We start from the raw sequence: 23,745 nt of genomic DNA, 5'->3' as shown, positions 1-23,745 counted from the left end.
CAGGATTCTGCTTGAAGAAGCAGACAGAATTCAATCTTAAGCAGTGCAGGGGATTTTATTTCATTTTATAAACACCAGTAATGCATGCCAACAGTTGAAGTATAAAAAGGAAGCCATCAGATATTAAAATGGCTTTGGATCATTTGATTGTTAAATTAAAAAAAATCAACTAAATCCATCTGGACACAATGACTGAAGCTTGGATGAAAATGGTTCTGTTTAAATGTCTGGTTTTTTTCTTTTTTAATTGAATGCCACCCATTGGCAGTTAAAGCAATTTACAGATCAGTATTTTGCTCTTTATTAGCCACAAAATGCTACTGTTAATCCTTTTAGTTGAGGAGCTTTTACTAAGGGGGCTTGAGTCCTTCCGAGCCAAAATGTCATTAGAAATTTATCTTCATAGCGTTCTCCTGTATATCCTCATTATGGCCAGGAGTTAAACTTTGGCATTTCCCATGCACTAATTGTGTATATTTTAAACAGTAAGCTGCTTAAAATTAGACCAGGTAAGTTTTTTCAAAAAAACACTGCAAGAAGTATTTGATGGAATAAAACTATAGCAATAGAGAAAGTTTCTTGCCTTGTTTAGAAGTTTCAGTCACCTTCATCATTTGGATGAGTTCTCCTTGAGACAAGGTAATTATTATTCTGTGATAAGTGTTTTATACATGCTGTTATTGCTATTATTAATACTTATATTAAAAGACAAATATTATTAATCTTCACTTGCCTTGAATTTCTTATGAACTTCATATCAAGGTGTCTTTGTCTTGTCTTAGTTTCAGCATGATTTTCCATCTGCTGAGGAATCATATAATTTCTTTACCTTCAATTTTGATGCTGAACCAGAGAGCATGACGTCTGGAGCCACGAAAAGGAATGGATTAAATGAAGAAGAGGAGGCAGAAGAAGAATATGTAGAAACCCATGAGGATGAACAAGAGGAGGGTGAAATGGTATGAGCTGTAGAGCATATGTATATTTTTATTCTGATTTCTTGAATTAATTTCAGTCATCTAATAGAAAATGACATTTGTTTTCTTAAAATTCTGAAAGTTCACTTTCTGAAGATCTGCATTTTTAGAGCCAGATGAACTAACACAGACATTTGCATCTAAACTCTAGGATGAAGGTGCCCGCCTAGTTAAAGATGATGATTTATTCATAATAGGCAAGACAGATGAAGATTTTCTAGTAATGATGCCTGCTGATTGTGAAAACTACTCTGAGCAACTGAAAAGAGAAAAGGAATTTCTCTTCATTCCCAGCATGCTAGCAGGTATGAGGATTGCACTGATCCATTTTGTTCTGGATTTTGTGTGGCATGACTCTCTTTGATCTGCTGAAAAATCTTGTCTCTGGCAGTCATGAGAGATGTATTTGTCATTCCCTGACGCTGATCATCCAGTCATGTCTGAGTAGGTCTGACAAAATGGATTAAGTAGGAACACACACACCTCAGCAGGTCACCAGCTGGTATGCTGGCACGTGAACTCAGGGCACATCAGTTGCTCTGGGGTGATTACCTTAATGCTGTCTGAAGTGAATGGAAGATGGCTGGCCCTTCTTTCACTGAGGTTTAGCTACTGTGTTATTTAACATACGCAACAGGTTACTGAGTACACACACATTAAGGTACTAAAGAGTAGCTCATGCACTGTACAGTGTAACTTACACTGTTTCTTCTCTTGGCCGTATCTGCAATTTTTAGCATGCAGCAAGTTTGTCACTTTCAAGAGTCATTTAAGTAACATATTGTTTCCTTATTTTGTAATTCAAGGGGCCCTTTTCCTAAAATCTGATTTTGTGAATTGAAAATAGTCAACACTGGTCATGTCTCTGAGCTTTTCACTTTATTTCCATAGAACTGCTAAGTCTGAAAAAAACTGCTTTAGAATATCATTTGCTATTTAGTATTTGAAGTGGAAGAAACCAAAATGAGTCTCTGGGTGGTCTGTGCTAGAATGGTATCAGCACAGCTTGCAATGCGATGTTAAACTACTTGCTTCTGGTTTTCTGTGTCTTCTAATATAGTTCTAGTTGTTTCCAGTGTAGTTCACTGTCTTCTTGTGACGGTTTGGGTGTTAACCGCCTCCCCAACTCTTGTGAAATCACTCAGGCTAGACTCAGGCAGCTGGAAGTTAAGGAATGAAGCTTTATATTCACAGCTTAGCACAATATACAAGCAGATACTTATAATATGTTACAAATATTTACAGCTATATACAGAAATATACAAGTTAAAGGTAATACAGAAACACAACACCCCTTCCAGAAACCAGAGTCCCTAGGAGGGGCTCCCAACCACCCCTCCACCCTTCTACCTTATCCCAGAGTATACCTTACATGCAAGCTGAGTTTGGAGGATCAGCAAAGGGGGTTAGAAAACAGAAGCATTTGTTACACTGCAAAAGTCCAGGGAGAAAGCACAGATTCTGACAGAGACCCACACACACTGTCACAGACTCTCCTGCTCTGTCTTACCTATGTTTTGTGTTCTTCTTTTTATACATCTCAGCAATCCTACGAGTGAAGTAGACATCACCACTGTTTTCTTTTCACAGCCTATAGTTTAATTTTTCTAATTAAAATATGCCAGTTAGCTTCTAACTGGCACAGTTCTGATTTAGGGGATAACTTTTATTGTAACCCTCAATATATCCTCTTCCTATTTTGAGATTGCTTCTTGGAAAACTGAGCCTGTACATGCCAGTGAAATAATCCTGCAGGCTTTAAAAGGTTCCACTTGCTGTTACTGGGCTAACATGACCTTTTATACATGTATTTTGTACAAGAGTAGCTTAAGCAAAGTAGTAATATTGGTTTGGATTAATCTCAGTTAAAGTTTCAGTTTAGATGGCAAAGGCTTAGAAACATTTATCTAATCAGTTGCTGCTCCTATCAATTTTTAAACTGTTATTCAAGCAATCATTAAAACTACACTTAGTTATTTGAAATATTGTTTGTTGAGGAAATATTAACTGTTTAGAAGACTCGTTGACACATTTCTGATAGATTTAAACTCTGGATTTGTCCTAATTAAGGAAAGGATCTGTTTTGATCATGTATTTATTTCTTTTTCCTGAGTTAGGAATATATTTCTAACAGGATGCTTGATATGCAACACCATTAATTCTAAGAATAGCACAGACTCTTAGAGAATTAATAGACTAGATCTACACTTACAAGGTATTTTACGTGTTTTCTATTTATTTTTTTATTAGTGCCCACTTCTGAGAAGATGCCTGGGAACATGCAGCCTAGGTACCTTGAGGATGAGGGTCTTTACACAGGAGAAAGGCCCTTTGTGTCACAGTCTAATCAAAATATTTTAGAAAACAGGATACTCAGACAGGAGCAAGTAAGTCACCTCTACTTTCTTAGTTGTCTTTTAAAAATTTCCATTTATCAGTAGTCTGTTACAGTTAAGTAGATGAATGATCATGATGAAATGAGGCTTTCATCTTTAAAACATCAGCAAATGTGGATTTTTGTAGCAGTGTGTTTTAGTGTGTCCCAATAGCCAGAGCACCGAACTGGGTTATAGCAATCTGATGTCTTTTGCTGGCTCTGCTCATAGTCTTCTGGGAAACAAATGACTTCGCTTGTCTGTGCCAAGGTTTAGTTGCCACTACAATAGTTGTAATTATAAATTATTTTTTAAATTAAATAACTGTGAGGGCTAGAGGTACGTATGAAAGGCTTAGACAAGAGCTGGGCACTGTTATTTACTAGAAGATCATAAAGAAGCAATATGGAATGGCTGTTTTCCATGTCCACAAAAAGATAATATGAAGTAATAGACTATGTAGAAATTTACAGATCTGACTCTAAGTGTAACTAGATATTGGTGTAAATTTTATTACCTTATTCTGTTTTTTTTTATGTAACTGAATAATGAGGGGAAAAATCATTCTTGGTCTTTTATTTTCGAAACTTATAGCATATCTGAAGATACCATTTTGATGTTGCAGGAAAGTTTTGGTTAATGCAGTTGCAAACAATTCTTAGTCACTTTTTCTTTGGTAATTCATTTCCATAAGAATTCTAACTTTGCAAGTTAGTTCTGTTAAAGTAAGAAACAATATACAATTTTGCTTTGATTTGTAGGGGAAAGAGTGGTTTGGTGAAGATGGCAAAGTGTTAGCATTGCCAAATCCTATTAAACAGTCTTCTACTAGGCCTCCAATATTCTCATTGGAAGAAGGCATTGCACCAGAATTTGAAACAGTGTCTAGAAAGGTAAACATATTTCATGTGTGATTCCTGAGACCAAATATCCCTGTTTTTCTGTACCAGAAACCCTGGTGAGCTGAAGGGCTTTATGCTAAGAACCATGCGTACTAACTGCTTTTTGGGGTTCCACAACTGGTCTCTGAGTGTGCTTTACTCTTTTAAGTATACTCCATTTTTTTCTGTAAAAATAAATCCATATTTTTCTGTAAAAATAATGCATAAAAAGGGCAAAGTGTTTAGCTGATACTACTGGTTAAAAGAGTGACGTGACAGTGAGTGACAAACTGCTTCAAGTCTGTGAGTCACTAAGGTCTCTCAGGGACCCTTAGATATTCTCATGCCAAAGTAGTGCAGTTCATGTGTTCGTGTATCTATGAAGCTTCTCTTGGTAGAAGCTGCTAGACAGACATGGTGATCAAGGTCGAGGTCCTCTCTGCAACTTAAGAGAGAAATAATTGAAGGGCATGTGCATGATGGTTACTTCGGAGAAGTTTCATCGCTGTAAAGTAAGTCTTAACATGCAGTTTGCTCATGTAGGAAGCAACTGAGTTTTAGTTATGTTGCATCAGTTCAGATCTTTCTTTGGTTTTCTCTCAACCACAGCATACCCACACTGGCAAACAGCAGTTGCAGTGTGCAGTCAGTGCAAATCAAAATTAATTTCAATTAAAACCATTCAGCATGCTTTAAGCAGGCTTTAATTGTTCTGCTTGTTAGCACTTTATTACCCACTTGGAAAAACTGTGGCTTTTTTAGACTTCAAAGTAGATTGCTCTTTTGGGACACATGGAATTTCTGTCTGCTGCTATTGATACAGATTTGAATATTGCCTTTTAATTGACACTGGTTACAAGTCAGGATGCATCCAGTACCACAGATCTCTGCAGGGTCTTTCTGCATGCAGGAAAAGAGGTTGCAGCTTAGATCATAGTAAGGACAGGCCAAGAGAGCTTATGTTCCAAGAGCACCATAGATTCACAGAGTGGTTTAGGTTGGAAGGGCCCTTAAAGATCATTTATATCCAATCATGCTTACATGGATAGTGACATAAATACCCAAAGCACTGTTGAAAGTAAGACGTTAAGCTTAGGGGCCCTTTAGGGGCAGAAAACAGTATGAGCATAAGGAATTAAAACTGCTGGGTTTATATCAGCCTATGTCAGATGAAACATTTTGAGTAACTGAATGTAGAAGGATCATGGCCCTTTATACTATTCCTGTAAAAGAACAATGCACCAACTTAATTCCCTTCTCAAACCTCCTTTTTCCAGTTGTTACAAAAGGACTTTAACAAGCACAACATAACTAACAACTTCATCTCTTCTGGTACAAGAATATCTCTGATGAATCCCTTCTGAAGAGTTCTAAGACAGGAGCAGCAGTAGTCAGGCAGAAAGCACTGCTAATTCTCTTCTGATTTCAGTAACTTGAGGATAAGCCATGATTGCCTTTTGGTTGCAGCAGGTTGAACCTGACTCTTTAAGCTTTGTTGCTGAAGACCTTCAGTGAGCTTTGTGGGTGTGAATTTCCCTGGCAATTAGAGTGAGGATGCAAACACCCTATTTCCTCTTGTGCACAATCCAAATGGTCTACAAAGAAAGCTGCTCTTTGGGAGCTGGACTGTTTATCTTAAATCTGAGTTCTAAGAGGAAATGGTGATACTAAAACAACAGGTGAAAAGAGAACTAGCAGTCTTTTCTTTATCCAGTTCAGTGTCATTTATCGTCATCACTCAGCAAGACCTGCCACATGAGCAGATGACCTCTTAATTCATCCTCATATGGGCTATCAGAATTCTGTTGTATAGAGTGCTCTTGGTGGTTTTATGTCACCCACTTGCCAATAAATCAAAGAGGTTACCAGAGAAGCCTTTACAGTTTAAAGCTCAGTAGTTAGATGTAGGTAGTGCTAAATGGGTCATTGGAGGTCTCTTCCAACCTAATTGATTCTATGATTTTTGGTCACAGGGTCTCTTCATAAGATTGTCTTTTTGAGGGCTTGCAAATCCATTTTATTATTTGTTTTTCTTTCAGGCAACAAAATTGACAGCTGCCCATCAGTATCTTGTTGGACCTGGAGATTGTCAAGGGCCATTTCAATTGGATATTGATATTTCTGGACTAATATTCACCCATCATCCCTGTTTTAGCCGTGAGCATGTGTTAGCAGCTAAACTGGCTCAGTTATACGACCAGTATTTAGCAAGACAACAGAAGAATCTTACCAAACTTCTCACAGACAAGGTATTTCTGTTCTGTTGTTGTAGCTTACTGAGAGAATGATCAGACAGTTTAACTTAAAAGCTGAATTTGTTTCTTCAGAGTAGGGTGATGACATTCTAATTGTGTGTGATGAATGGCATTTTGCAGAAGGTGAATACCTAATTATTTCAACTGGTTGCAAATTAGAATTTCAGCCTAGAGAATCAGGACCTCACACACATAGTAAAGCCCTGTAAATACAGACTCGTGACAATCCAGAGTTTTATGTTATGTAGTAATTGTCTCTCTAATGTCAAGGTGCATTACCCTGTATGCCTCATAAATATCAAACCTTCTGTTAATTGTTTGTTTGTTCATTTAAGCTTCATGCTTTGAGGAATGCTGTGCAGTGTAGTGTAGATGATGGTGGTGCTGGTGTTCCTAGACCTGTGGCACAGCAGAGCATATCTGAATATAAAATCGAGATCAGGTAGGTATGGATTCATTATACTATTTTTTTTTAATAAGTATTTATTTTTTCCTTCCCAATCTGATACAGAACATGATTCATATCAGACTTCAAAATTCCACTGTAAGTAGATCTAGAAGAATGTTAAGGGCCTGAGAGTTTTTAGTGGATAAGTTGAGTTTAAACAAACCCAAAACATTAAAGTTTAGTTTGGGATGAAATTTTGATTCAGAAGAATTTAAATTATATTATCTTTTATTAATTACTTAGTAAATATTTACCACTGTTTTTCACAATTAAAATTCAGCTAAGGTTTCAAAAGATGTCATCTGAATGCATGCGAACTCTCACAACAGTGCAAGTGATGCCATTTTTTGAGCAGACAAACCCCCTATATTTTTCCAACTTCTTCCTCATTACACAAGTGTTCTTGATTGATTTCCCATTCTTAGGTATTTTGGCCATGTTTTTGCCAAGGGGTTAATATTTTTGTTTTACAAGATTACAGTTATTGTTCTTGGACAGTAAGTGGGTAGTAAAAATACATTACAGTTTTGGCTTGGTAGTCAAAGTATTATTTTTGGCAGATGGACAGTGGTGAGCTGTAAGTGTAAGCAGGATGATAAAAGCTAAGTTATTTTGGAGATCTGTCCTGAACTAGTAGATACCTAAAACTCAGAAAGTTTCACAGTCTGAAAGTAGGCAGCAGTATATTAATTTACATATAGAAATTTAGACTGTAATGAGTCACATGACAATACAGTATTGAAAAAAATTGTTTTTTAATAACAGTTTTACTTTCAGCTTTGAAATCTACATCTGCTAATGTATCCACTCACTACTTTTAGTTTGGGAATTGCTTCTTCAGATACCAGTCTTTCAAGTACACTGTCTTGTAGTAGTATTGGTGTCTGTGCAGTACATAGAGATAATGTATTGTTTTATACTAGAGGACAAAGTCTTCCTTCCATCAAAAAAGGAGTAGCTTTTATTAATATTTTCTTAGCATATCTGCTGGAGGACTAGCATCAGGCAGTGTGCTCCATGCAGTGCTGGTTACCATACAGTGCCTTGGAGCTCCTGCCATGGAAAGCGTGAGGATAGTAATGAGTAGGTTTGCTGTGGGAATCATTTCTTGGGTTTTGGCATCAACTCTGAGGCTCACTTGATGGTTAATTCTAATTAGATAGAATATTCCTTCTGGGTATCTTCATTGTTCTTCTGTGTCTTGAGTGCTTTAGTTCAGTATCACACTATTATGAATTGGGAGGGATGTGGCTGAAACAGGTGAGATCAGTGCTGCATTGGTAACATAGATGAGCTTGGCTGGGATTGTTCTGGGGCTTTTCATACCTAATTCCTTCTGGCTACAGCTCTGTCGTTGAAAGCTGTTACACATGTGAGGCTCAGATGTGCTCAAGATTTTTTACTGTCATATGTTTTATACTAACTTGGACCACATATAAAACATCTGACCTGACTTGTGTGTCTTTTAATATTGCATTTCCCTGACGGTCAGTGTGATGCACTCATGAGGAACTACAGATGTGAAGAGTGTAGCCTGAAAAATAAGCTGATTGTTTCCTCCACCCTTCAATAAGATAACTGATGTGCACTGTTTACTGTCTGAAGATCAGAGCTATAGTTTGAGGAAGAAATGCCATATGAATACAGAGGACTTTGGAAATTGCTAATTTCATTCCTACTGTTTGCATTTGCTGAGATGGAAGTCAACGTATGATGTGGGTTGCAGCTTTCAGGCTCTTCTGGCTGAAGTATTTTAGCAGACATGATGTTCTGAGAGGTCCTGCTTCCAAACAAGAGTGCCCTAGTAGAATTAGTGCAATTACTGACCTTTTTGTTCCTATGTCTTTAACCTTTATTTTCTAACTTCATCTGGTAGATGAAGAAGAGGTCATTAAGCTTCATGGCTAAGTAATATTCAGACTGCTTAAGCTTCATGGCTAAGTAATATTCAGACTGCTAGCTAATGAAATGGAGAAGTTACTCATATTGTTTTCTGAAAAGTCTGCATTTCTTCTTTGTCTGTTATTTTTACTAAGTCTGTTTATGCTTTTAAATAATATATGATGTATTTCATCTCAGCTCTAACTCCCTACCTTCCACATCATCTGAATATTCCAGGCAGTCGTGTGTCAGTTTACATCTCCTATTTATTTATTTTGTTTAAATCACATTATTTTTACTAGGCATGTTTAACTACCAAGATAGAACTGGAAACAGTTTGTGTTTGTGCTGGAAACAGTTTGTGTTTGTGCTGCATAGGCACTTACTTTGAACGTGTGTGTTGGTTATTAAAGCTGCTAATGAATAGCTCATTTGCAAACAGATTAGAGAGTGGAAATGGGAAATATCAAGTCTGAGACCAAAAAAAAAAAGCCTGTTAGTTTTGTTTGTGTTAAGAATCTTGTAGGGCTGTCAGAGGACTTACATTACTTCACACATTACTTCATCTCTGCAGGTCCTTTTTAACAGAACTTGAAGCATGTTACATTTCAAACATATTTTGTAGTATGCAGTTGTAATAGGCCTTATTTCAGAGCGGCAGTGTAGGTTTCCTGGGCTATTGTTTACGTGAATTGACTCTAAAATGTTTTTAATGATGTGCAGCTGTAACAAGCATTTCAGAAAACTTGGAGCTCTCTAGAGAAGGAATTGTAATTGAAGTCAGATTGTTCAGAATGCAGGAGACTAAGAGCAGAGAGGGAAATCAAATCCTGCCATCTTCAAGTCTGGGTTTTATGCTCCTTGGATTTAAACCACTGCAGCCATCAATCAAATTGAAACCCACATCACTTTGGCTTTTGGTATGCCAAGTTTTCACTCTGTTGTTCAACTGAGTTGTACAATTCTGATTGTTTTTGTGCATGTGTGTATATATTTCTAGGCAAACCAGAAGACTTCGTGATGCTGAAGAAGAAAAAGACAGAATGTTGCTTAAGACCATTATAAAAGTTTGGAAACAGATTAAATCCCTCCGTGACTTTCAGAAGTTTACTAACACACCCCTGAAACTTTACTTGAGGAAGTATGTTTTGATAATGCTTTTTATACATCATTTGCCAGCAGTGGGGTTTTAATAAGATTAGTGAGTTTGGAAACTTACAACTCTGATACGAAAGATGCAGAAGGTAAAATTTGAGTTGAGTCTGCTGCTGCTCTTCTTGAGTTTAGGAAGGAAGGAAAGTTAAAATACCAAGAAATTACTGTAACAGAATGGAATTTCTACAGGCTAATAAGTAAAGAAGGAGTTATATTCATTCCAGATAGTCCGAGAATAGAGAGCAGATAGTTAGTATCTATGCAAATAGAACATACTTCTGATATAACAAAATAATTCATGGAGAAGTAGACATTTGTTATATGTTACAGACTTTAGGTCTTATGTTAATTTGTGCATCGTGTTGATTATTGTTTTGAAGGAAAGAGGTTGATCAGAGATTAGATGAAAAAGCATATGAAGCAGAAATTCAGGCTGAGATAAGTGAATTATTAGAAGAATATATGGAAGAATATGAAAAGAAAAAGGAGGAGTACAAAACTGAGCTACAAGAGTGGAAATCCTGGAAGAAGGCACAGGTTAGTTTAAATCTTTTTGCCTCACCAAAAAAAAAATCATTTTTAAGAGTGTTCAAAATTTGACCTAATTTAGAAAGAAATTCTATTTCAGAGTAGTTACACTTAATTTTTTCAGTCTGTGGTACATGTATATCCCTTTATCAAGGTGTATACAGACAATATATCTTGAAGATTTGTGTCTACTGTTTGAGTAACCTTTCTTCAGTCCTAGCAGAGTGCACATGATAACTTATATGGGAAGTCAGCTGCTAGCCAAAATGGTGAGGAAACATGTTTAGTTTGTAAGTTGGTTGGAAAGGTTAAATAAATGTTTTGTTTGAAGCATGTGAATGGAATTCATGTGCTAAGCATTGCTGAGTTCTGAATCTGAAGCAGCACTAGAGAATGAGAGAAATCAGATTTTTATATGTGGTGATTTTACAGTTACACATAATTTCTCCTATGTGTTTAGCACATGTGGACCTAGAGAACGACAGGAAAAAAACCCAAACTCCTGACTGAAACAAGATCATGAGAACATTATTATTTTTGTATGCAGAAGTCCAAGAAGAAAAAGAAGAAAAAAGACATTCCTGAAGAAGAAGAATCATTAGAAGATTGTGATCTCAGTGAGGAACGTGTAAAACCCATCCCACCGAAAATGGTCAGTAGCCTTGAAATAGAGCAGCAGGTTAGAGAAAAAGCTGACAACTGCAGAAGGAAGCCTGGGGAGCCTGCTCTAATTCCTGAATTGATCCTGTCAGGAAGTGTAACTGCAACAGAGTTGTGTCCTCGGTAAGACAATGCTGGCCTGCAAATTATTTTATCCATGATTTTCTTCTGTTATTCATTAATTGATTGATTGTACAACTTCAGAAGCATGTGCTCGCCATTTCATTCAGCCTAGCGATAGAATTTCGGCTTCTGAAGCTGGTATAGCTTAGATCATTTTCAGGTCATATGTAATGTTGTGTAAAGTGGGCTCCCTTTGAGCCTTCTGGTGTTCCTTCAGCATCTGCATAGAAGAGCGGTCTGTGTAGAAAAAAAGCTGCTTTTAGTGTAGAGTTTAGGTCACTTCTGGTAGTGCCACTCTCACTAGCTAGTCATTTACACCAGATGTGTGCTGTAGTCAACAAAGGGGAAATAAATCTTGTAGTAAACCAGAGATTTCACTGTGGATAATAGAAATGAGTTTACTTGTTTGTGTAGCTTTCCACATTTACACAGACAGTTTAACATGCAGCTAGCAGATTTTGGTCATTTGAAAACTGCTTGGTTTCTTACTTTTTATATGGCTTCATCAAGGAATATTGCTTGGCTGTTTTGCTTCCAACAACTGAAAAGTTTGGCTTAAAAATCTTGACTCTGTTTGGTATCATTTGTTGTGCTTTGGGCTGGGGGGAAGGGAATAGAAAGGAAAAAATGTCTCTGAGTAACTTCTTTTATATGGAGTTGGCTTTAGTAGATGTCAGATTCGACCTACTAATATTTATGTCATTTTCTATTTACCTGAGAACACACGACAACATTTGTAGGCATTTTTGGGAAAATACCACCTTTATTTAGGTGACTTCTGTTTCCTCTTGAGGACTCAACTTCCTATTAGAAACAATTAAGGGACAAAGATGTTACTAAAAACCGTATGACAACTTATTTCACCTATTTACAGGGGAGAAGTTTTGCGGCGAGAAGATGTGAAGAAACGCTCAGCGTTTGTCAAAGTCCTTTTCAACTCCAAAGAAGTATCGAGGACTGTTACTCGACCAATAAGTTCAGATTTCAGAGTTCACTTTGGACAGATTTTCAATTTACAAATATTCAACTGGCCAGAGAGTTTGAAACTACAGGTAGATAATAATTTATCATAGTAACTTTTAGAAAGATAACGTGGGGTATAATCACTCCTCTAACACTTCTGTTTTGCTCAATATTTATGTTGTAAACACTGAAAAAAAATGTGAAAGACCTACCCCTTCCTTGCTTCTTTAGTCACAAACTTTCAACTTTGCTGCTACATTTTTGATGCTTGTGCTTTGTATATGCAGATATCTCTCTGTGTGTGTATACTTGACTATGGGCTGCATAAAGGAAATGAAGTAATTGAGACATGATTAAATATGTTAGTGGAGCAGCCTCTTACTTTTAGAAAAATCTAATTTATGTTGCAGATAAACTTGCCAAAGAGGTCTTAAAACATTATTATTCACACAGTAAAATCATCATAAAGTTTACTGAAGCAGAGTAAGAAAAAAATTCATTGCTAGTAACATCCATAACTGCACTTGACTTGATCAGCAGTGCAGTTGAGTCAAGCCACCACCACCTCCAGTCAATGTGAACTAATGGATGAGTCACAAAAATAATCTTCAGAGCCAATACAATGTATTTTTAGGGCAGAGTCAAGATTCTACTGCTTCTGTTAGATGACTTTTCCTGTTAGGTAACATATCACTGGCATCTCAGGGCATGGTGTATACCTCTTGACTTCTTTTATGTAATGCAGAAATTGACAGGGAAAAGGAGTACCACTGTGAATTAAAACATCTGAATGCAGAAATCACTTACATCACTGGCCAGGAAAGAGGGGAGCAGCTTGCAGTACTGCCAGAACAGGGTCTGTATGTCTTACTCTATCTTGTGGTGGGAATTAATGAAACAGAGTCCTTCTGGCTTCTCCACCTGATGCCAGTGACAGTCATAAGCAGTTTCATATTGTACAGCAATGTTCTTTGCAGCCAAAATTTTTTCTATTCTGAGGTCCATTAGGTGAGGAGGAAACACATTTTTGAAGAATTTAGACCAAATGAGATGCTGGTAGCTGAAATGTCTGCTAATTAATATTTTAGAAAGTAAATTAATACAATTGCCTTAATGAATTCCATGCTGAAATTGTAGTAAACCTTTCATCCAAATATTCTCCATGGTATTTTCAGCTTCTGATGAATACATGTGTAATTTTTTTATTAAGCCTGTTACTATATTTTTTTTTTCTAGGTGTATGAAACAACAGGTATGAGCAGTACCACCTTGTTGGCTGAAGTGTTCCTACCTGTTCCTGAGACTACAGTTCTGACAGGCAGTGCTCCTATAGAAGAAATAGAGTTCAGCAGCAATCAGCGTGTGATGTTAGACCATGAGGGAGTTGGGAGCGGTAGGGACTCTTTCATTCTCAGTTCCAAGCTTCTCATTTTGGTGAAATGGTGTAGCTTACAGACTGATCTAAATTGAAGAGTAAATTCAGTTAAGAGCACTTAGAGCTTCTGTATCTCAGTTTTATTACTGAAGTTTGCTGTGGAATTTTTATCTCTTACTATTTGTAAGGTATATATAATAAAAATGTATGTTACTTGTTTTTATTAGTGGAACTTTACTTGCTATGGAAGGTGTTCAAGGTTTTTTAGTGTCTAGGTAATCAGGCCTCTGACACTGCAAAGCAAGCAGATGGCATTAATTGGTATAGCTCCAGTGACTTTAATGTTTTAAACCATTAAAGAACAGGCTGTATAAGTGTGAATGCAGAGTAATTTTTTGTCTTCCTGTTTGCTTTGTTGACGTTCTTCAACATATTTTATCCATGAGACTTCAGAAAGATAAACAAGGGGGAATTAAGGAAATAAAAGTAGCATATGGAACTTTCAAGTTTGTATAAGAAGTTTGAACAGCATTATGAGATGCTTGGCTTACATAAAATTGCCATACATAATATGCAGATCAATCTATAGAAGAAGATGGGTAAGAAACTGTGGAGGAAAGAAATGTAGAGAAAAAAAATCATTGCAACCAAGGTGTGTGCAAATGTCAATGACCATGCTGAGTGAATATGCAATGGTGTATCACAACACTTAGGGGCTGACTTTCCAGTCATGCACAACGATTTTTTTTGCTGTTTTTCTGTTTCATTAATAACAATATGCTGAGTCTGAAAACTGTTAGAAATATTAAATACTGTGCATCTGTGAAGGGAAAATAATAAGCCTTTGGCATCGCTTTCAAGGCATGGCCTTTCCTTCCAACCCAAATGGAAAGCCTTTCTGTACACGCCTTTCCCTCCTTTATAGAGCATGCAGCAGGATCAAGCTGTTTCACAGAGGCAGAGGGTGTTTGACTACTTGTTTTTCAGGAATAGCTTCTGTTAAATGTTGGGACATTGTGCTTGAATGCATAATTACACCACTTTGTCTTTTCTTTTTTTCCCCTCATATAGGCGTGCCCTTTTCTTTTGAAGCTGATGGTAGCAACAAAATGTCTCTCATGACCTCTGGGAAAGTATCCAATAGTGTCTCTTGGGCAGTTGGAGAAAAAGGAGTCCCCTTAATTCCTCCAGTATCTCAGCAAAACACTGGCATTCCAAGGTAACATGATAAGAATTTCCAGTGATTCATGGGAAAGTGATTATATTAGTATTTTTTAACAAATACTTTCATAATCAAGAATCTTCCTATTCATTTCCCTGGAGTTTATTCTATTTTCTTGTGAAATTTACCTCTTTATGTATTATTTATAGACAGTGTTGAAGTTATACTCCAGCTGATTAGCTCATTTTAATGATTTTCTAAGAGGAGATGTATATATTGGCAAGGAACTTTGCTGTAATCATTCTGCTAAGAGCAGAAGCTCCAGCTCTTTCTTATCCAAAGTGCATTTGGGGAGGCTGTTAGGCAAATGCTTTAAATGCCTTTTATGTAATTAATGATAACAGAGCACACAAGGAAAGCAGTAGAAATTAGTGTGGGGGGGGTGACACTGTTAGTGACTGAATCAGTGAAAAGTTCTTACCTACCAGATCTTTCTAAGATAATATTCTTTTATGGTTTTTATCCATCAGAACCATTTTGACCTGTAGAAATGAGTGTATTATCAGTGTTCAAAACAATTTAATTTGCCCTGGCTGCATGTTGGCTCTTTTAGATGGTCTGTTTTGTTGCCTCTGTGTAATTCTCATAAAGTCAAGAAGACAAGGCTTCTTTTGTTCAGTTTTGGGCACAAGAGGGATGTGGAGGTGCTGGAGAGAGTGCAGAGGAGAAGGGGCTAGAAAGTAAATCTTGTGAAGAGAGACTGAAGGAGCTGGGAGTGGTTAGTTTGGAGGAGGCTGAGGGGAGGCCTTATGGCTGTCTACAGCTACCTGAAAGGACATTGTGGAGAGATTGGTGCTGGTCTTTTCTCACAGTTAATTAGTGATAGAACAATAGGGAGTGGCCTCAAGCTGCCGCTGGGTAGGTTTAGACTGGACATTAGAAAGTGTTTTTTCCCAGTAAGATGGTCAGGCATTAGAATGGGTTGCCCAGCGAGGTGGTTGAGTCACCACCCCTGGATGTGTTTAAAAGTCGTTTGGATGTGGTGCTTGAGATTTAAGGGTGAACTTTGTAGAGCAAGGTTAACGGTTGGACTTGGTGATCCTGGGGGCCTTTTCCAACTTGAATGTTTCTGTGATTCTGTAATGTTCTCAAGTAGCTTTACTGGCAAGCCTTTCCCATGCTTATTAACACTGAGTAAATGACTCTTCCAACTGATTGGATGCTATCAATTTTTTATTTATTTATAGGCTAGACATTGGTGTCCAGTTTACTCTGTTACTCTTTTTGACCCAAGTAGCAGCCATCAGAATAATATCATGATCAGCATATGAGTAACCTGCTGACTTCAATGGGACTGAAACAGTATGAGATTAAAATATAGGGATGTATTCCCAAAGGCTAACTCTAAACTCTGGAGACTGATCACTGTAGTAAAATGGGGAATTTCAGAGAGAAGTTTTGCTGTAAAACACTCTTTGAGTCATGCTCTAGAGATGAACAGCCCTCTGTGATTTTCCGTTGTCTCTTGTGAAAGTCACAGACAAGATTTTCATGTCTAAAATTAGTTTTTGCTGCCCATTAGCTTTTCAGCACAATTGTGATTCAGTCTGCATTTGTTCAAGGCTAGTGCCTAAAGATATAACCTTGATGTTCCTGCTTTATCTGCTGCTCCAGTCACTGCTGGATATTTGGCTGATTCTAGCTGAGTGCAGGAAAGATCCAGAAGTCTTAAAGCTTTATTGAAAAAAACGGAGACTCAATTTAGCAGTCCTAACAAGAGATGAGGCAACATCCACCTTTCATAGTGGTTGACTAGCATATCCTCCTGTAATGGCAAGGGTTTGGGAGTGGTAGGGGCTTCAGAGGGGGTTTTCTGGGAAAATGTCAGAAGCCTGGCCAGCCTGTCAGTGTGTGGATGGCTTCTAGACTACCTGATGTACTTCCATGCCTACTATGAACACTATGTAAGCAGGATCATCCAAAGGATAAGGAGTGAGACTGGGACTCATGCTGTCAGAAAGGACCAAAATCAGGGCTGCTTCATAAGGGAAAAAGCTTCAAGGGTGTCCCATCACAGGCAGTGTTCTGCTTGCAGTCTCCTGGGAGCTGACCATGACAGCCAGAGAAAAGTGCTGGCAGCTGTCCCAGATGTGGTGAGAGAATGAATTGTGCTCCAAGACTGTCTGGAAACAGCAGAGGAGTGGGCAGAGACCAATCTAACAACAGAGGCTTGAGAGCCATCCAGAAGACAGGTCAAAGACATAGTGCAAGGCAGGACAGCACATCTGAGAAATTCTTTTCAGTATGGATTGTCAAAACTTTCATGTTAACTTCCATTCTGTGATGCAGTTTATCATTTTACTTCCTAGTAATCAGCAGTATGGAACGGTGTAGGTCTATCATAAATACATCAATAAGAACTCTATTATACCTTGTATAAAAAGTTTTTTCCACCATTCCTTTGTATTGTGTCCTTTAATTTCCTTTGCAATTCTTCATTTTCTCACTCTCAACTAAGAATTATGTAGTGGAATTTACTATTCAGGTTGTGGGGAGCTTTTTGGGGGGTTGCCAACGTTGTTCTTTAATTACTGCTAATCCACGTGGTTTAGGTATAAGTACTGCCAATTCTGTCTTTTCAGTGCTTTGAAAAATATTGATGCTATTGCATCCATTGGCACATCAGGCTTAACTGACATGAAGAAACTAGCCAAGTGGGCAGCAGAAGCAAAACTTGATCCAAATGACCCAAACAATGCAGCTCTGATGCAGCTGATCATGGTAAGTGGCTTTTTCAGAGCTGTAAGGCCAATGGGGCCACGAAACACCAAATCACTAGTGCCTTCTCAGTCAACCTGCATACGTGCCAGGGAGGTAGTAGCTTTTGAATTTGTGGTGGATGTACTGGCATGAGTGAAAGAAGCAAAGTCTCTACTGAAAATAGGATTTATTAATCCATTTAGTAGTGGATTAATAATTTCTTAATGAGTATGATTTATTGATCCATTCAGTAGTATTCTAGCTGTAAGGGTATAAGAGTAGGTATAAGGGAATATGCTGTGTCCAGAGAAGGGCTACAAGGATGATCAGAGGGTTGGAGCACTCTCCTATGAGGACAGACTGAAAGAGTTAGGGCTGTTCAGTCTGGAGAAGAGGAGGCTCTGAGGTAACCTTATTGTGACCTTCCAGTATTTGAAGGGGGCCTACAAAAAAGCTGGGGAAGGACTTTTTAGGCTATCAGGGAGTGACAGGACTAGAGGGAATGGAGCAAAGGTGGAGGTGGATAGGTTCAGACTGGACGTGAGAAGGAGGTTGTTCAGCACGAGAGTGGTGAGAGCCTGGAATGGGTTGCCCAGGTTGGTGGCTGAGGCCCCATGGCTGGAGATGTTTAAGGCCAGGTTGGCTGAGGCTGTGGCCAGCCTGCTCTAGGGTAGGGTGTCCCTGCTCATGGCAAGGGAGTTGGAACTAGATGATCCTTGTGATCCTTTCCAACCCTGACTGATTCTGTGACTAATATATAAATAAAATAAACCCACAGATGTTGAGTTTGTTGTTTCCTTAAAGTCCAGAGGTATTCCTACTGTACTTGCATTGTGTTAAACAGGAAGTTGCTGATTAGTGACAGTTGTACAAAGAGATCTTGTTGTGTTGTAGAAGATGAGACTTGTCTAAACATCAGACTGAGGAGTTATTTGCGTAGCTGAAGTTGTGTAAATTAATTGTCTTTACATCTTGTTAGCATATTCTACTATGTGACAGTTTTACTCTTCAAAGTTTTGTCTTAAGAATGAAATTATATTTCCTCCTTTCTTAAATGTCTAATGGCATATGTCTTGCTCAGTAAAAACCTACTTCAAAACACTTGGATCAGACTGAAGCTGAAGCACTGTCTCAGTTGCTTTTGCTTAAAATGGAACATCCTTGCAATATGCATGTAAGTAATTTTATAGACATTTACCAGTTGACATGAGGAAGTTAATGGGGTTTTTTTTGTGCTACCTTAGGTTGCTACAAGTGGAGAGGCACATGTTCCTGACTTTTTTAGGTTGGAACAGTTGCAGCAAGAGTTTAATTTTGTTTCTGACGAAGAATTTAATAGATCAAAGAGATTCCGACTCTTGCAGCTCAGAAATGAGGAGGTGGCAGAGTTCCGAAACTATAAGCAAGTCCCTTTGCATGAACGAGAAATCAGTGACAAAATCTTCCAGGTAGAACAAAATATTTCTCTTCTTGTTTTAATGCTAGTATTACTTACCTTCCAATTAAGTCAGTTGGTCCATTTAAAGAATGTACACCTATGCTGGTCTGTAAAAGATTAGAGCTTTATTCCCTCAGCCTAGGAAACCTAGTATTATTTTAATCTAATTAAGATTGCTTCATTCCAATGCAATATTTCCATTGTGCAAGGAGGGAAAAACACAGCAACTGCTCTGCACACAGATGTTGTAAGCTTGTTTGGTTTAGGTCTTTTTTAAAGAGACGAGACTTTTAGAAGTGATTTCAAATATAGAAAGGTAATGCAAAACAAATTCAGGCTTAGGCTTATTAACTTTTGAGCCATTTCTGCAGAGGCTGGAAGCAGTGACTCTAAGGAGAATGAAAACCTTTTTATGTTTACACTACAGCCTGTGTTGCAATTATTTCCAGTTTAGCATGTTGGTCCAATTAGCTTACTCCATCCTTGCCTGTCTGTTAGTTACCTTTCTGAAATGCAGTGTGTGCATGTCTTAATTTGGGTCGTACTTCAATTATTTTTAATCTCAACTCCATTACTAGTGAGAAGTTGTGCATACTTTTGTTCTTTAGCAATTCATTCAGCTAAAGAGCATGTTAGAGTGTTTGGTGCCTTAGCAGGATCAGAATCCTTGCAGATTCTGGGAACTGCTGCTTTGTCCCTACATCATCTTCAGTAATTTCTTTTTAAAAATTCTTTCTTTGATTTCTTTTGCATTATATATGATGGGTTGGTTGGTTTGTTTGGTTTTTTTTTAAGAAATCTGTTGATTCAGTCATTTCTGGCTCTACCTTATATTTAAAGGAGTGTCTCATCTCTGAAATACATTTCTGATCCAGTTGGGTTTACAGACAGACTTTGTTCATGTCATGTTACCATTCAAAATTGAAAGACAGGTTAAACATGAAGTTATGTTTTGTTTTTTTTCTATTGTATAAACCCATGATCACCCATTCCAAGTTCATTTTATATGACAAGAACCTGAAAACTAAGCTTCAAGTGGTTTGCTTCCTAGTTGGTTTACTATTTGGCAAAGAAGTCTGAAATTTCATAGATTTGTGGAAATACTGTTTGGAAGCTATGTTGTCTGGAGGTCATCTAGTTCTAGTCCTGCTGTCCACTGAACTGCTGCCAGCACTAGATGAGATCAGCTGTGTATTTGTCTAGCCAGATCTTGAAAACCTCTACATGGGAGATTCCACAGCCTTTATGCATAAACTATTCCAATGCTGCTCTATTCTTCTGGTTTAAAAAAAAATAAAATCCATTTCCAACCTGAGCCTTCTAAGTTGTTTTATGGCTCTTTTTCCTGTATTGTCTAGTACTACAGAGATGAATTTGGCACACTCTGCTTTTAATAGTCCCTCAAGTAGTTGTGGGCAGATACTGAATTGCTTATTAATCTCTGTCTCTCCAAGCTAATTAAGTTGAACACCTTGTCCACTGCAAGAAAGACATTGAGATATAGGAACAAACCCAGCACAGAGCTACCAGAATATCTACAGGGCTGGAGCACAAGATGGTATACAAGAAGAGGCTAAAAGGAATTAAATTTGTGTTGACCTAAGAGGGCAAGGCTAAGTGGTGTCTTATGCTTCCTTCAGGTACCTAGTGAAATGATGCAGAGAAAAGAGAACAAGACTAACTCTAATTAGAGAGGCAAGTTGATGACAGAGACAAGTTGCTCTAAGAGAAATTCCTGTTAGGTATAAGGAAAACGTTTTTCACAAAGAATATATTAAAATTCTAGAACACATTGTCCAGCAAGTTCACAGAATTGCCAGCTCCTAAGGTACTGAAAGTCTGATTTGCAAAGGCCTCGAGTAACCTGATTAGAGTTGTTCCTGCTTTGAGGGTTTAGAGACCAGAAGTCTCTTCCAACATACGTTATTACACAATGGCAACCCCTTGTACATCATGGACTCTAGGCCTTAGTAGTCCTTTAGTGGGTTCCATGCAGTTTCTGCCAACCTTATGATAAATGTTGCATCTGTCAGTATAGTTTCCATTGTAGTGCACCAGAATTCTAACCACTGCCCTGAGAAATATTTCATCAAATACTTCTCCTCAAGAACCAAAATGCTTCTTGTAAATCTTTTCTTGTGATGGTAATCAGTATTTATCTCATCCTTTCTGTTGGGCTGCAGACTCTTTTCTCAAGCCTTAGGCAAAGCAGAGTCTTCACACTCTGGATGCTTAAAGAGCTTTCACTTTCTCACAATGTATAAACAAAGATTTTTTTTTTTAATGCTATTAAATGTCTGTATTTCTTGACTATAACTTAAAAACAGCTCAGCAATTGTTGTTTCTCAACAAACTCTCAGTTTCTTCTGATGTGAGACAGTGTGAACACTAGTTATGTGTATTGAAACAGTTCAGATTTCAGGTCATATTCTATCAGTACTGCATCACTTTAATATATTAAGGATTCAATTGCAGCTGCATTGGGAGAAATCATTTTCAGTTCAAATGGAATTTCAGTTTACAGCAGGTCAAAGCTCAAATTTAAGCAAAGAGAGGGAAATCTTCAAGTTATTCATAGTAATATAAACCACATGAATCTTCTAACTTAATGGAATTCTTGTCTTTATTTGTGGAAGTTTAGCAATGCTTTTGCTGTATACATTAGCATCAAAAATAGCTTTATAAACCTCTGATACCTCTTTTGGTTTACTGTAATCCATACATTAATATCAGTGAAATGTTTACCTTCTTTCATGTGTGGAATAAAGCACTGAATATATATTGAATCACAAACTCTTTAGGATTATGAGAAGAGACTGAAAGAGAGGGATGTGATTGACAGCAAAAATTACCTAGATGCACACAGAGCAGTTGTTGCCAACTATCTGCAGAAGGTAAGCTGTAAAAAATATGGATCCAAAGTATTTTTTAAGCCATATGTTGCTTCTATACTTAGATGCTTTATTTCCGTGAATACTAAAACCAGATTCATCTCTGAACATGAGCTACAGACATTTTCCAAATTCCAGATTAGCCTGAAACTAGTCTTAATTGAACAAGTGAAGGCTTCTGCATGACTCATTTAAAGATATTGAATCCAGAACTGAACCTAACTAAACCTTTTTCTTCTGGCAGTTATGTAAATTATTTTTCTTCTCCAGTATCTCAGAGATCTGTCCTGTTGTGTTCAAGATACTCACTGATTTCCTTCTCCTCCCTATATTCCTTGTAAACTGTGATGCTAAGAAAATTATCTCCAAGAAAAGTGGCCCTAGCCACTGTTGGCAAACATTTGATGCAATACATAGTGTCTTGTCCTGCAGCCTAAGGAAGAGGGCATATCTTTCATCACATTACCCCTATGGAGTATTGACAGTAACATCTTCTCCCTTTCATCTTGATTTAATTTCTTTTTCCTAGTCTCTTCATTCTGTTAGGGTGACATTCTAATCTCCAGGGGAAAAAATACATAAGAAAACATTAGTCATACAACAAAGGGAAGTTTGCTATTTCGGACTGTTCTGGCAAAACAGCAAGTGCAAAACATGCTTACCAGTTTCTTTCTGGTCTCTTCTCTCTCCCCATGCACAGGTTCGAGAATCAGTAATAAACCGTTTCCTTGTAGCAAAACACCATTTCCTTCACTCTGACCTTGTCAATGAAGAGGAGATTCCTAGCCTGGGGTAAGGAACTATCTTTATTTGTTCTAAGTCAAAATAATTCATGCAAAACTATCTCTGGTCTCTTTCTGCAAATCGTATTGATGTGCCTAACTGATGGGATTTTGTGTCTCTATAATACATAAACTTTCAGTTGTTTCCCCTCTGCCAGCACAGACAGTGTATTGATGTACAAAGTGCTTAAAAACTTCTCTAAGAAAAGGGCAGGATTTGAAAGAGATAATGTGACAGCATGTAAATAAGATTTATCAGGATATAATTCATCAGTCTCTGATCTTTTGAGCTGAACATAGTCCTAGCTGATGCCAGATTGAGTGATTCCCAAATATCAGAGAAGCATCAGAGATAGTAACACTACTACTTGTTGTATAGCTGGTGTTTGTTCCCTTAGAGTCAGTGCCCTGTAAATAATGTGATTTTTTTAGAAGTCATTTTCTTTATTTACCTTCTCATATATTTGTTTTTTGCGTTGCTGAATGTTGTCATATGCTGTTTACTATCAGAAATGCTACTGGAATTGGAAATGCTTTTTGTTTGGTTTTATTATTTGTACTGTTTCTTTGAATTTGTATTCCAAAACCCATACTTGCTGATTTTGCCATTTATCAGTCATCATAACATGGGTAACTCTTAGTTAGTGTTTCTGCCTTAAAATGTAAGTAAACAGGATATGAAAGACAAATTCTTCTTTATTTTACGTTTCTTGCTGACACTCTCAAAGTACAGAGAAAGCAGTATAAATCTAAACAGTTCCATCTGCTGGAGATAGAGGGACTTGCTCTCTTACAAGAGTTCATCCTTCTTACACATCACAGTATAGAAAAATCCAAACATGGCCATAAACAGATTTTACAGTTGTTTCAAATGGAAATGCTTTATTGCTGTTTTCTTATCACAAATACTATTTCATACTGAATTCATTTTGCTAATGTTATGTGGCTGGTGAATTTAAAGTGCATCCTGATTTTTTTTATAGCATCTACCTGGTGAGATAATTCAGTTGCTGGTAGTTTGTGTTATTCTAACAGTAATTACTGTGAAATGTTCTATATAAGGAAATAATGCCATTGCTTACCAGATTTTA

The 23,745-nt window shown here is 37.5% G+C and overlaps 1 protein-coding gene across 12 annotated transcripts in view; it reads left to right on the top strand.

Moving 5' to 3' along the window:
* CC2D2A (coiled-coil and C2 domain containing 2A) overlaps positions 1 to 23,745 on the top strand; it is a 73,901-nt gene that overhangs the window by 10,932 nt on the left and 39,224 nt on the right. For 11 of the 12 annotated variants that reach the window (XM_064151409.1, XM_064151413.1, XM_064151410.1 and 8 more), the window contains 16 exons: positions 783 to 959; positions 1,129 to 1,282; positions 3,228 to 3,364; positions 4,114 to 4,245; positions 6,273 to 6,482; positions 6,824 to 6,930; positions 9,818 to 9,958; positions 10,353 to 10,509; positions 11,048 to 11,283; positions 12,158 to 12,335; positions 13,483 to 13,639; positions 14,693 to 14,840; positions 17,426 to 17,564; positions 18,788 to 18,991; positions 21,783 to 21,875; positions 22,573 to 22,664. In XM_064151409.1, coding sequence (XP_064007479.1) covers positions 783 to 959; positions 1,129 to 1,282; positions 3,228 to 3,364; positions 4,114 to 4,245; positions 6,273 to 6,482; positions 6,824 to 6,930; positions 9,818 to 9,958; positions 10,353 to 10,509; positions 11,048 to 11,283; positions 12,158 to 12,335; positions 13,483 to 13,639; positions 14,693 to 14,840; positions 17,426 to 17,564; positions 18,788 to 18,991; positions 21,783 to 21,875; positions 22,573 to 22,664 — 2,462 coding nt within the window. The remainder of the gene's footprint in view (positions 1 to 782; positions 960 to 1,128; positions 1,283 to 3,227; positions 3,365 to 4,113; positions 4,246 to 6,272; positions 6,483 to 6,823; positions 6,931 to 9,817; positions 9,959 to 10,352; positions 10,510 to 11,047; positions 11,284 to 12,157; positions 12,336 to 13,482; positions 13,640 to 14,692; positions 14,841 to 17,425; positions 17,565 to 18,787; positions 18,992 to 21,782; positions 21,876 to 22,572; positions 22,665 to 23,745) is intronic. The other variant, XM_064151415.1, reaches the window with a different exon arrangement.

Source organism: Pogoniulus pusillus, chromosome 11 (assembly GCF_015220805.1).
Source record: "Pogoniulus pusillus isolate bPogPus1 chromosome 11, bPogPus1.pri, whole genome shotgun sequence".
NCBI lineage: Eukaryota > Metazoa > Chordata > Aves > Piciformes > Lybiidae > Pogoniulus > Pogoniulus pusillus.
Note: the sequence above shows the minus strand (reverse complement) of the source record. Positions and strands in the feature narration are given on the sequence as shown.